General features: G+C 44.8%; 1 protein-coding gene across 1 annotated transcript in view; it reads left to right on the top strand.

The window, feature by feature from the left end:
* The window catches only part of WEE2 (WEE2 oocyte meiosis inhibiting kinase), a 19,013-nt gene extending 6,523 nt beyond the window's left edge, over positions 1-12,490 (top strand). Inside the window, exons 3-12 of the mRNA XM_030481082.1 lie at positions 1,684-1,883; positions 2,744-2,792; positions 5,151-5,323; positions 5,970-6,091; positions 7,738-7,884; positions 8,676-8,777; positions 9,104-9,189; positions 10,062-10,232; positions 10,322-10,464; positions 11,336-12,490. Of these exons, the coding sequence (XP_030336942.1) occupies positions 1,684-1,883; positions 2,744-2,792; positions 5,151-5,323; positions 5,970-6,091; positions 7,738-7,884; positions 8,676-8,777; positions 9,104-9,189; positions 10,062-10,232; positions 10,322-10,464; positions 11,336-11,492 (1,350 nt within the window). The 3' untranslated portion in view covers positions 11,493-12,490. The remainder of the gene's footprint in view (positions 1-1,683; positions 1,884-2,743; positions 2,793-5,150; positions 5,324-5,969; positions 6,092-7,737; positions 7,885-8,675; positions 8,778-9,103; positions 9,190-10,061; positions 10,233-10,321; positions 10,465-11,335) is intronic.

The raw sequence follows: 12,490 nt of genomic DNA, 5'->3' as shown, positions 1-12,490 counted from the left end.
GTTCTCCTTTGCTGTCTTCTGGGAGAAAGGTCTTGGTTTCCAAGCATGCTGCAAAAGGTGGGCTCTAAAGGGCCTAAATCTGATTATAAAAAGGCTGGGAGCATTGATCTTGGAACACTTGGAGGCAAGAGAAAGGGTAAGAGCAGAGTCACATCCAACTGCAGACAGATGAGCACTGGAGCCCCAGCTAGGATGCATGTGTTTGTGATAAAATATGATTGTATTTTGCAGACTTACCCAATCCTGGAACAGATTGCAAGAGCTAGTTGCTTACACTGTATGGCAGCAGCTACTCTCAGATTATGATACTGGATACAAGTCTGCTTGATTACAAAATAGAGCCCTAGTAGAGCAGATGGGAAATGCATGCACACAACAGCAGGCTACAATGGTATTTTAGGTCCCTTTCTTGTGTTTAGACTAGAACATAGCCGCAGTTCTATAGAGCTTCTAGGCTGCTGGGTAAATTGGGCTTGGACATATACTGTTTTTGATATGTCCGTATGCAGAACTTTTCCGTCCAAGAGCAAGGAGATGCAAACCAGAGCTTGAGAAAGTGATCAGTAAGCACTTTCAGGTTCATAGTAAACAGGTAGCTGAACTTCCAAGTGTGGTATAGAACTAGAGCGATGTCCCAGAAGTAGCTATATCCATGAGTGCAGCATCAATTAGGTGGATGCAGGATACTGCATGCAGCTTTTAGAGAGTTTTATCCTCAAAATCTTTCAATGAGAGAAAGGAGAAACTCTAGATATGATCTTGGAGCCGTGTCTCCACTCACAAGAGTAAGACCATTGCTGGATCAAAAAGATATAGAAGTATCTTGATCTTCATGACAGGGAGAGTTCTGGATTCTTGAAGGGCTTTTAACTAGGAGAGGTATATATTAAAACCCTCTCTAGACCTTACACCACTCTGCTGAAGTCAAAAAACAAACTTGTATTTCAAAAGGTTGATGGTTACTCAAGGGGTAAATCACAGCAAGCATATTTTTCCATCTTCAGATCAAGATGGGGTGCTTCTCTGAAGCTATGCCTTACTCAGCCCAACGCTTTGAACTAGTAGGTGAAACCCAAAGTTCTTCTGTGGGAAGCTGAACTATAGAAGACCCAGAGGTTCCTTCTGAACTTCAGTTTCTGAAACTTTGTTTCCTTCTTGATGAGAACTGTTTTCTGATCACTTTGCCAGCAGCCATATAAAAATATTTCTAGCAACTTCGCCTATGCTAATGCTGCTTATTGCCGGAGAACCAAAAGGCACTTGGGTGATGTTTTATCTCATCTTCTGACAAACCTGTCCTGACCAAACTGATGCAACAGTCCCTGCTTGGCAGAACTGAGCCTTCTATGTTAATGCAACATATGATGTAATGTCTCTGTAGGTGGGAAAGATGAGCAGCTGGCTCCTCTTTAGGACTGTGCTTGCCAAAATGGCTCTGCAGGCCTCACCCATGTGAGCAGAGAATAGAGCCTGAAAGGGCTTAGTGAAGAATGTAATTCTCTGTGGAAAGAGAAGAAAATTGTCAGGACTAAACTAGGGATGCAGGGGTTTAATGATTCAGCTATCCTGAGGAAGGGAGCAGAGTTCTTGATTTGCAGGAGAGCAAAGACTTTATTCTGACACTGTAGCAACAAAAACATTGCTTGCCTATCCGTCCCCTTTTTTTCTTTTTCCTTGACACAGAGCCTGTTATCGAAGACAGCTTTTCCTTCATCTGGGACAAAGGTCCCACCCAAAGGCTTTCGACATCTGAGATTTACTCCTGGTGCTGATTTGGATGACTCTACTCAGGCACCTCTTGTCAACATTAACCCCTTTACACCAGAGTCGTATCGGCAAATGCTCTTTCTTCCTAATGGCAAGCAGAAGACCAGAGGAGAGCTGTAAGTGAACTACTCTTAAATATCAGGCTGGAAGGAGGCTGTTTAAAGGAGATAAGTAATGATGGAGATGTCTAGTGCCTGGACTTGTTTGCTAACAATGAATCATTCACTTCTGTAGTATTCATTGGTGCAGAGCAAACATTAGCAGACACATGAAGGTAGTAGAAATCTAAATAAAGTAAGCTGTTTCCTTTTGTTCAGAAATGTGAGGGATCAACAGCTAACCTCAATGCTATGGCTGTAGGAGAAAATTGTACCTCTCTTTCTTGGACACGGGTAGAATGGAGCTTGATTCTGTTATGCTCATACCCACAACTTGGGAGAAATTACATGCATGCTTGCATGTAATACAGCTTTTAAGGTGGGTGCAGGCTTCTGTTGACCTGCAAAAGCTCCAAATCTCATCTGGGTTAACCAAGACACAAACATAGTCAAATACCTGTGCACTACAACTCCTGGCCCCAACTGTAACAGATGCGCAGCTGGGTATCCTCTTTGAAATCACAGTGGAGCAGTTCTCTTCTTTACTAGGAGCTTGTTGTGCAAGGTCATTGCCCAATGCAGCTTCACCAGGCGGCCAGGAGAATGATGCCCCTAAACAATCATTCAGTCCTGTGAACAGTACTGAAGTTGGTATGTGGAGGCTTTCTAATGGAAACAGAAGGCTTCCTTGCCTGGGACTACAGTCTTTAAGGCCTCAACTAGAAATTGGTTGTATATTAACACTCTACAAAATACATCTTTAATTAAACTGTGAAACAAGGTTTGAAGATTCTCTTGAAAAATATTTTCATTTCAAATCTCAGTTGGATTGCTGCCTTGAAATGATAAATCCAGACTTTCCTAAACCTCTGTTACAGGAGGAATCCTGATCCAAGAAGTCAAACAAAGCGGGAGCTGCCTGCACCGGTGAGTGTCTATTTCTCCCCACAGAGAGGATAAGATGCTTGTAAAGACTTGGTGCTTGATGTAATCTATTCCGCTTTTGGAGAATAAATCATGGTGGCATGACAGAGGATGAATACTTACGACAGAATAATTCCAAGCTGAATGTTTTCTGTTAACATTTGTTTGAGACAAACTTGGAAATTATTTCTATCTCTAAAGGAAACCTGCACTAAAGCAGATCTGACACTTTGACAAGTAAGCCTAAAACCTCATTGATTTTTGGTCAGGAGGTCTTTCTAGGAAATAAAATGTAATTTAGGTCCCTTATGGAGAACTGTACTACTGTATTATTGAGTTGGTATAAATAGTGACTACACCTTTGTGGTCTGAAAAAGCAGGTTCATATGAATCAGTGTACTGAGCATCTTTGGATGCTTCTATATTGCAAATAATACATGGATTTGCACTGCAAAAACACAGGTGTTGAGCTGAACAGCTCTGATGTGGATAAGTACTGAATGCAATGTTTCAATTGCAGTAGTTACAATGGCAAACTTGTGAAGCAAGGCAGCAAATTCTGTACTTGAGTAGGAAAATGTCCAGCTGAGAGGTGTCTGTGTGCCTTGGGGTCCAAGGGAAGGTCCCTTCACAGATTACGTAACTACACGACAGCAAACGCTGTCTTACAACTCAAACCCAAGTTCTCTTGCTGTTGCTGATGTCTATGCTTTGCTGGCGAGTCTCAGTGGTACGGTGTGTTGGCCTGGCTGCATGGGGCAGGGTGTGAGGTCTCATGAACCCCCAGTTGTACTGGCAGAAATAGGCAGCTGGTGTGGGAACCCATATCCTACATCCTTCCCAGTTTTATCTGGCGGAAGATACTCATCCAGCTGGTTTCTGGAAAGCAAGCTAAGCCTGAACTGGATATCTGCCTTCAGATGAGGGAAAAATTTCAATTTTCCTGAGCAGCTCCGTGAAGGAAGTATCTTGTCTTGTGCAAGTAAGTAGACTTGTTCATTGTAGCTGTGAAATAATTAGGCTTACTGGAAGAATAATGGTACCCTCTGGCCGACAAGACTGGTATTGCAGAAAAAATTGGAAAAACTACAGCTGCAGACTAAATATTTTACTAGGTAACATTCAGAGCTACCACAATTTTTTTCTTCCCCAAGAAGAAAGCCTCAACTTGTGACTTACTGAAATATTATTCTGATCGAGTGCTGACTAGAATGGGTATGTAATATGGACACAAAATTGTGTACTAGCAAGTATCTTTATTCCCTGAGCTTTTTAAGATACTATATAATATAGCTGCCTTTATAAAATACAACCTGTTGTGAAGGGTTGCTGGGTTGTATGGGCCATATCTTACTGGCTGTGGGGACCAAATCTTCCACTTTATGACTTTAAGGTCATATACCACATACTACAGCAATCACAGCAGGGGTTTCTGTGGAAACCAATGTGCAACATGAGCCACTGTCCTTGTAAGGGACGCAAGAGGATGAAGAAAAATTACTTAGTCCACTCTCCTGTTGTTCACTTCATGCTTCACTGCTTATCTCTTCTTATCTCCCCTTCAGTTATTTCCCCTGCCAGTTGGCATCACTCTACAAGCAGTACTGGCAGCTCCTATTTCCTTAATGACCATTAGTGTAGCAATAATGATGTTCCAGCTGTTCTGCAGGCTTTCAGCCCTTTGTGGAAAAGTGGCTCCTGGTGAGAAATTGCTGGGAATACAAACACATACACTGAGATCTCCTAATCTGCCATTAGTCAACAGCTGGTACTTCAAACACGATGAGAGCCTGAACTCATGCAGAATGTCCTTGCTGCAGGCAACCTTAGCTGCCGGAGTAAAGCAGCTCTTGCATAGCTGGGATTGCATTAAGCCAACTCGAGCTTCTCTCCTGAGCTCAAAATAGGCAATAGCACTTGTTTAGACAAGTCCAGTACAGGAGTCTAATTCAGAGGTACTGGATGCCCACTTACCAAGGCTGGTAATGAGTTGTATTGAGCCTGCAGTAGCTAGGCAGAAGACAAGTATTTTGTTCTTGCCTGCTGTTCACCCCTGACTCCATCAGTCTAGAAACTGGGCAGGGCTGCCAAGAGAAGAGGTGTGACAGTCGTAACCCAAGGAAGCTTAGGCACATACAGCCAACTGACCAGCTTGGTTAGGTGGTCAGGAAAAAACCACAACATGCTTAAGTGAAAGGGAGCATTTCAAGAAGGAAGTGTGCTTGAATGAACATCCACAATGGGAAGGGGAGCCACATGGGTGCTTTGTGAGAACAAGTGCTACCCAGCTCTAAAAACATGACAGGTGTTATTATCAAAGTATTCAAACTCATACTTGTCTTTGTTTTTGTGACCTTGTAGAGATACCCTCTGAAAGAGAGCAACATGGTTTCCCGTTACAAGAAGGAGTTCCTGGAACTAGAAAGAATTGGTGTGGGGGAATTTGGCTCTGTCTACAAGTGCATTAAACGTCTTGATGGATGTGTTTATGCCATCAAACGCTCCAAAAAGCCTCTGGCAGGATCCTCTGATGAGTGAGTGTGCTAGCTAGAAACTGACAGATGAAATGATGGGCATGTTCTTGGGAGGTGTGATGGGAGGGAGTGTGGATCTAAAGGTATCTGAGGGGTGGCATAAGCAAAAACTGGCTGCTGCTGCACAGCCAAATAATAGCAGGGAGAACGGGGGAAGTTACCACTTTAGGACTATCAGATATAAATGCCTGAGAAAGGGAAGAAGCCACATGCATTGCAACGTGAGATGACAGCTTACCTGAACTCCTCATGTCCATGCAGCTAGTATCTTCAAAACAATAACTGCCAAATAGCTCATTTGTGATATGACTTCACCCTGCTGTGTGGCCAGCGCTGCTTACATCTGTATTGACCAGGTAATGTTGTCTTGCATGCTAAAGCAAAGCCTTTCAAGCTGCCTTTACCTCTTTAACAAGACTTGCTCCGTGATTTATGTTTTTTGACAGCTGCTCAGCACACTGGAGCATGGTTAAGTTTTGCTTCAGCAGCTGTGAGAGCCAGTCAGTCTGCCAAAACCCAAGAGAAAGTCCTAAACACCTCTGCTTTCCCTTTCTCAAGCCAGGCTGCAAACCAGGCTTCCCCTTCTGGTCCCAAGCAGGACCATGTCACCCTGTCACCACTGCTTTCTCTGTGCATGCTTCTCCAGGCATGTGGCACTGCGCGAGGTTTATGCTCATGCTGTCCTTGGACACCACCCCCATGTTGTGCGCTACTACTCGGCGTGGGCAGAGGACGATCACATGATTATCCAAAATGAATACTGCAATGGTAAGAGCTGTGATGTTGTTAAAGCCTGAGATCTTGGAATGGGTGCAGGTACCTGCTTTTGTACTTGAATATGGGATGTTTTGGTTTACAATTAGGCAAGCTGCATTGGGGCTACAGTGCCATGGAGAATACAGTGAGGGCTCATAATATTTAGACAAAGCTCTGAATGATGCTAGTGCCTTACAAGTAGTGAATACCCTCTAATTTGTGGGATTTTAAAACCTGTTCCTCTGTATTGGCTGGCCTGGGAGAAGTATTCCTCATGCTAATGCTTAGAGTTTGTCTGGGACTACTCAGGTAAAACCTGATCCGAGTGACTCAAGCAGGTAAGCTAAGTGCATGTATCTTGGAAACAAACCCTTCTTAATGGAGGGGAGTAACAATCTGCAGAATGACTAGGGCTCAACAGCTGCAGAGGAACAGAGCTAAATAATGAGGTAAACTATAAATGGGGTGCTGCAGGCAGGGTGGTACACTTGTACTTGAGTTTGCCCTTGGCAAACTCCCAAACACTGCGAGACATTGTAAAAGACACCTCTGCTACCAGAGGAACTGAAAGCAAATATGTAGCTCTCATCTTTCAACTGCTCCCGCAGTCTTGGGGCTCAGTGATGGGTGGTGATAGCTGTTTGGAGTAATGACTTTGAATCTGGTGGAGGTAACCATGAAATTGGTGATCATTGCTGCAGCACTGATGCATTTCTTGTATTCTAGAGGATGAACACCTGAGACTAAAGGAAAGGTGATGAAAAGCAGGTTGATGGGGAGGGGGGTCATGGTATGGGCTAGTCCTGAATAGCCAGAGTGCCTTGATGGAGACTCACAAAACTCCGTTTCTGTGTCAAGTTACATTCCTCAATCAAACCTGCTAGTGGGTGCTTAACTTCCTTGCTCCACCACCTACAAACCTGTTTTTTCACCGGTTAGCATGGCAAAAGTAACCAACTTTTCCACTGTTCACATGCAGCAGCATCACTACCAGGTCAGCCCTGGTAGTGTAGGTAGAACTGCAGTTGCTCAGTCCTTGGCAAGCAGGATGAAGGGTGCTCTGAGGCAATAGAAAGGCTGAATAATTGGGATTTTAATTTTTTTAAATTTTTTTCCTTTGGGAGATTTTCTGGATGTCTTGCATGCCATCAGAACCAGTCTTAAAGGTGCCCTGTAGACATTTAGTGAATGGAGAGGTAAGAGTAGATGGGAACTGAGTGCCCTGTATAGCAGTGGGGTGAAGGAGATAAACTGAAATGACCAATACATTCATGTCCTTTACACCAAGTTTCTCAGCTTCTCTGTGGTGTCCTAACCACAAGCACATGCCATAGTATGGAAATGTTAGTTGCCTGGCAATGTTCAAGGCCAGGCTGGACGGGGCTTGGAGCAACCTGGTCTAGTGGAAGGTGTCCCTGCCCGTGGCAGGGGGTTGGAACTAGGTGATCTTTAAGGTCCCTTCCAACCCCAAACTATTCTATGATTCTATGAAGCCTAACAGTGACGTCCTAGTTGGATCACTAGAGCATATGTAGCTGGTCTGGTCAGGGTCTGTCACAAGCAAGCCTGAACTTTCTCTTGGCAACAGTTTCTACTAAGCTTTCAAACATGCTGCTCCACAAAATCTTTGTGAGGTCTGACTGACTGTTTTCACCCAGGTGGGAGTCTCCAAGACGTGCTGCTGGAAAATGCAAAGCTTGGCCAGTATTTCTCAGAAACAGAGCTGAAAGAAATATTGTTACAAGTCTCCATGGGTCTAAAATACATCCACAACTCTGGCCTTGTGCACCTGGATATCAAACCTAGTAAGTACAGTACCCTCCACCTTTGTGGAGGGTTCTCCAAGTGACCCTCCAGGGACAGCATCTGTAACAGGTCCTTCTGGCTGGACCTATTACAATGCTTCAAAGGAAAGAAGATTTTGCCCTAAAAGGTGAATGTCTTGTGGGTTTTGGTTTGGTTTTTTTATCTTGCCATTATTGATGCTCTAAGAGTGAGACTTTGTTGACAGTTGGCAGCATTTTACTTATGTCTTACGAGCTTTGTAATCCTAGCTCATGGGAATTGCTTTCATACTGGTGGAGCAAGTAAGGCTGCTAATGACGAAGCGGAGTTCCTTATTTGCGGTTGTGTTGTTGCACAACACTTGGCCTTTGTATGTGAGAGCTGAGGAGTGAATATTCATTGTACCTACCCTGAGAGATAAAGTTCCTGCAAAAAACAGTACAAGCTTTCCTCCCTGCAGCTGAGGATGGATGCCTCTAGGGCAATGCTCTCCCCAATGTCACACAGTTATATCCTCATAGTGGAGCTCATTTTTCCTACGAAATAGTGCTTCTATCTTGGGGGACAGAGGGGAGGGGTGGAAAAGTTCGTAACACTGGGATATTTTATGCAAAAGATACAACTGTCTTCTGCCAGCTGTATTGCTGAATATGTGAGCTGGGCAGAAAGCAGACTAACGGGTGGGAAGCATGTGTGTAGTTTCTCTGGCTGCAAAGCTTAGCTAGCTTAACTGTGATTTCTTACAAAGCTGTCAGGCTGCTGCAGTCTGGCTGCTGATACTGCACAACTGCTAAACTTCACTGTCTTGCAGGTAATATCTTCATCTGTCACCAGCTGGCAGTTGCGAGCCCTGCTGGGCAGGATGAGAGTGACAGTGAAGATGAATTCTCTTCTGGTGTGGTGTATAAGATTGGTAGGTTTAAACCCACTTTAAAACTGGCTTAAGATTAGGGCTGCTCATTGCTGCTTGATATTACTCTGTCCTGCTGGCTGAAGAGACTTGCATAATAAACTGGCAACATAGTCTTGAATGCCTTTGCTACTTGCCAGAATTAATTTCTTTAAAGAGACAAGTCCTAGAAAACTCATGTGCTTGTTTCCAAGCCCAGATTTGTGAGTAGAGGCTTGCTCTCTTACACAGAACTTCGCAATTGCTCTGCTGGTGCCTATGAAATGCAAGCTTTTATTGATGGACATCTACATCAGTTTGCTACCTTAGTTGCTTGTTCTTTGTCTCAGGTGACCTCGGCCATGTGACATCAGTAACAAACCCCCAGGTGGAGGAAGGAGACAGACGGTTTTTGGCTAATGAGATTTTGCAAGAGGTACTGCTGCTGGCAGGGTGGTGAGGAGTGGGCAGAGACCAACTGTAGTGACATCATTACCCTGACATATTCCTTGTCTTATCTCCTCTTTCTTGTGACTGGTCTGGCTGTGAAATTGGCAAAATTAACACTTTAAGAATAGTACAGGCATGGGGCTTGTCATGAATATTTAACATACCTCAGAAGTAACTTTATCATTAGATTATTGCAACTATTGAACGGGACAAAACCTTTTATCAGTTTGGAGACACTTCATTTATGTACCCAGATGCAACTGAACTGCTGGATGTGATTACTGAGGAATATATGCTGTAGACAAATGCCTTGTACAACAAACACTGATCAGGTAGTGTGGAGAGGTGGGAGGCACAACACACCTCTTAAATTGGCTGCAGTTTTGCCACTCTGGCCAGTGAATCAAAAGGGAATCAAAAGGTAACAACCAGCTTGGATGTATTCATCAGCTCAGGTATTTAAGTGACAAGATCTTTTTGTGTTGCAAACAGATTAGGAACCATTAGGCCCATACATCACATGCAGTCTTTAGTTTGAGTTGGGCATGGCTAGCTTATTGCCTTGTGGTGAAGGTTGGAGGCACACATTTGTTAGGCCACCCTCTGGATTTGCTGGGATGATCCCAATGTGGGCTGCAAGCTCCTTGTGACTGGGTGAAAGTCAGTGTGCTGTTAGTTACCAATACTACCTGCTAGAAATCTTTTTATCCTAAAGAGAAGAAAAGAGTTAACTGGGATGGTGAAGGCAGTGTTGTACATATACTTGTTTGGCTGTTTGTATTTGAGCTTGTACCCCAACTCACCTTTGTTCAGCGCATCAGGATGTTCCCTTTCCACATCTGGTTCTTCTCTCTGCAGCAATACTGCTATTTGCCGAAGGCAGACATCTTTGCTCTGGCACTCACAGTAGCTCTAGCAGCCGGCACAGCACCGCTGCCTCACAACGGGGCCATGTGGCACCATATCCGCAAAGGCAATATCCCACCGATCCCCCAGAAGCTTCCTCAACACTTCCTGGAACTCCTCAAGGTGAAGAATTAGTCTTGACAGGATGGAGGCTTTTCCAGTTGGCATGTGACAAGAGGGAGTGTTAAACCCTGAATTCCTTTGCCTTCCAGGTCATGATCCATCCTGACCCAGCAGAAAGACCTTCTGCCATGGCTCTTACTAAACATCCAGTTCTCCGTCCTTCACGTGGAAAAGCAGTGCAGCTCCAGACGCAGCTAAATGTGGAGAAGTGCAAGACTGCCATGCTGGAAAGGTAGGGCTGGCTTGGGCATGAAGGCAAGAAGACATGGGCATGACAAGTGCTGGTCACCAGTAGTGTTGGGAGATGTAAAGTGCAGAAAGACCCAGTCAGCTCCTGTGCCTGGAGCTGGGAGAGTGATGGGGCTGTAGTGGGGACCTGTAGTGACCGAGCAGCTGTGGTTCACTTCTGGCTTGGAGGAGCTGGCTAAATTAGAGCAGTGAACTTGCATGCTTATGGCAACCACTGGTGATGGAAATTACCGATACAATATGCAGCCAATGGGCAGATGAGGAATCCACACTCACTGAGACAGTGGTCTAGCACAGAAGGAAGAGAAATATCAGGTGGTGGCAGAAATCCTCTTTCCCATTGCTCCCTCTTGCTGCTCTTGGCAGTAACATTTAGAGGTGCTGGGATCTAGGAACTGCCCCATGACTTCACTTAGCGCGACAGTCAGCTGGGGAATAGGCTTTCCATGTAGACAGGACAGAATACGCTCTGGAAGAGTAGCAAGTATTAGGGAGAAAAGGGAATGGAAAAGAAGCATGTGCCTTCAGGTATTTGTGCTGCATGAGGTGACTCTGATCTAAGTTCCACTGTTCACAAATATCTGAAAAAAGAAAAACCCCTAAGTGAGGGACCCTTCAATAGAGATGCCAGTGTGTTGCCGACTCTTTTGTTAAACTTTCAAAGCTGATCTGTTCTGAAGTAGGAACTCTGGAGATACCTAGAGTAATATTCATCTTACCCTCTGGGGTGGAAAGTCATCATCCTCCAGCAATGCTGGAGTACTGCAGTAACCCTCTTGAGCAAGATTGTTCATAGCTTGCTTCTGCAGCTGATGGGGATTTTCCTCCTCTCCTCTCCCATCTCCCCCCTGCAGGGAACTTAAAGCAGCCCGCCTTGCCCAGACCCTCATGAAGGACCAGCCCTTAGGAAGTGTCAAGTTGCAACAGTCTGAAACCTCTCCTAAGCACAACAGCAAGCGCCTGGTGGGAGGGAAGAGCTGTCGCTCATTTAGCTTTACTTTGGGTTACTGAACTTCTGTGTTGTCCAAAAAGCAACAAATGGCTGTTGAATGGCCCTGTGAAAGCAGAGGGTATGCAAAGACCAATGCCCCTTATTAGCTCCCCCTGTCGTGGTTTTTGGTTCCCTCATTAGCTATCATGAGATGTTGGCTGACGGAAGAATGACTAGTTTACAAGTGTCAGATCATAAGATATAGTCCTCTCTCTCTCTCTTACCTGTCTAATTTCTTGAGTAATTGCTCTTGTTCTAGATTAAGAATACCTTTGCTGTACAAGGGAAAGGATGGCATTTCCTCTACTTCCATCTTTGTTTAGTTGGGGCCTGATATCGATGTTTTTGTGGTCTTAATGCTCTGGCCACCTGTGTATCTTTAGAGGGGAGATAGTGGCTGTACATGGGGACAGCATCTACAGCTGGCTGGTCCTAGGAGTGAGGAGGTAGAGACTATGGTAGACAGTTTTAACCACGTATCAGAAGACAGACTGGTTACATAGCACTCCTGGTGGCCTTGGGATGCGATTGGAGAGGCATTTCACTGAGGGAGGACAAGAAGGAAACACTTTGAGTTAAGAAGCCTTACTTGTGGAAGTTGATGGAAAACTTTCCCTCACTCAGCTTCCAGCAACAAGTACAAAAGGCTGTAGCTGGTTAAGCTCTTGCAGACTAGTCCTGGGTGCCTGACTTGTTTTATGCCTGCCAGCAAGGACTCCTTGCCTGAAGTGCAGTAAATAGCTGTGGTGCGCTGGCAGATGGCTCTCTACCTATTTCCCTTCCACTATCTACTATCTTACACATGGTGCAACTAGTAACCACCTGCCTGTGGCCTTCCAGTGAAGAGGGGGAAATCACAAATGGGTTTTTTACGCCGTGTCACTTTCTGGAATTGCCCATGTGAAGTGTGCGCGTGTTGAATCTCATCCCCTGCTAAAAGTGACTTTCTGAATCCTTGCTGGCCGCACGTCTACCTGTGCTGTTACCAGGGAAAGGCTAAAGTTGGTAACTCGGTTGT

The sequence above is a fragment of the Strigops habroptila genome, chromosome 3 (assembly GCF_004027225.2).
Source record: "Strigops habroptila isolate Jane chromosome 3, bStrHab1.2.pri, whole genome shotgun sequence".
NCBI lineage: Eukaryota > Metazoa > Chordata > Aves > Psittaciformes > Psittacidae > Strigops > Strigops habroptila.
The sequence above is the reverse complement of the archived record's forward strand: the minus strand, read 5'-3'. Positions and strand labels throughout refer to the sequence as shown.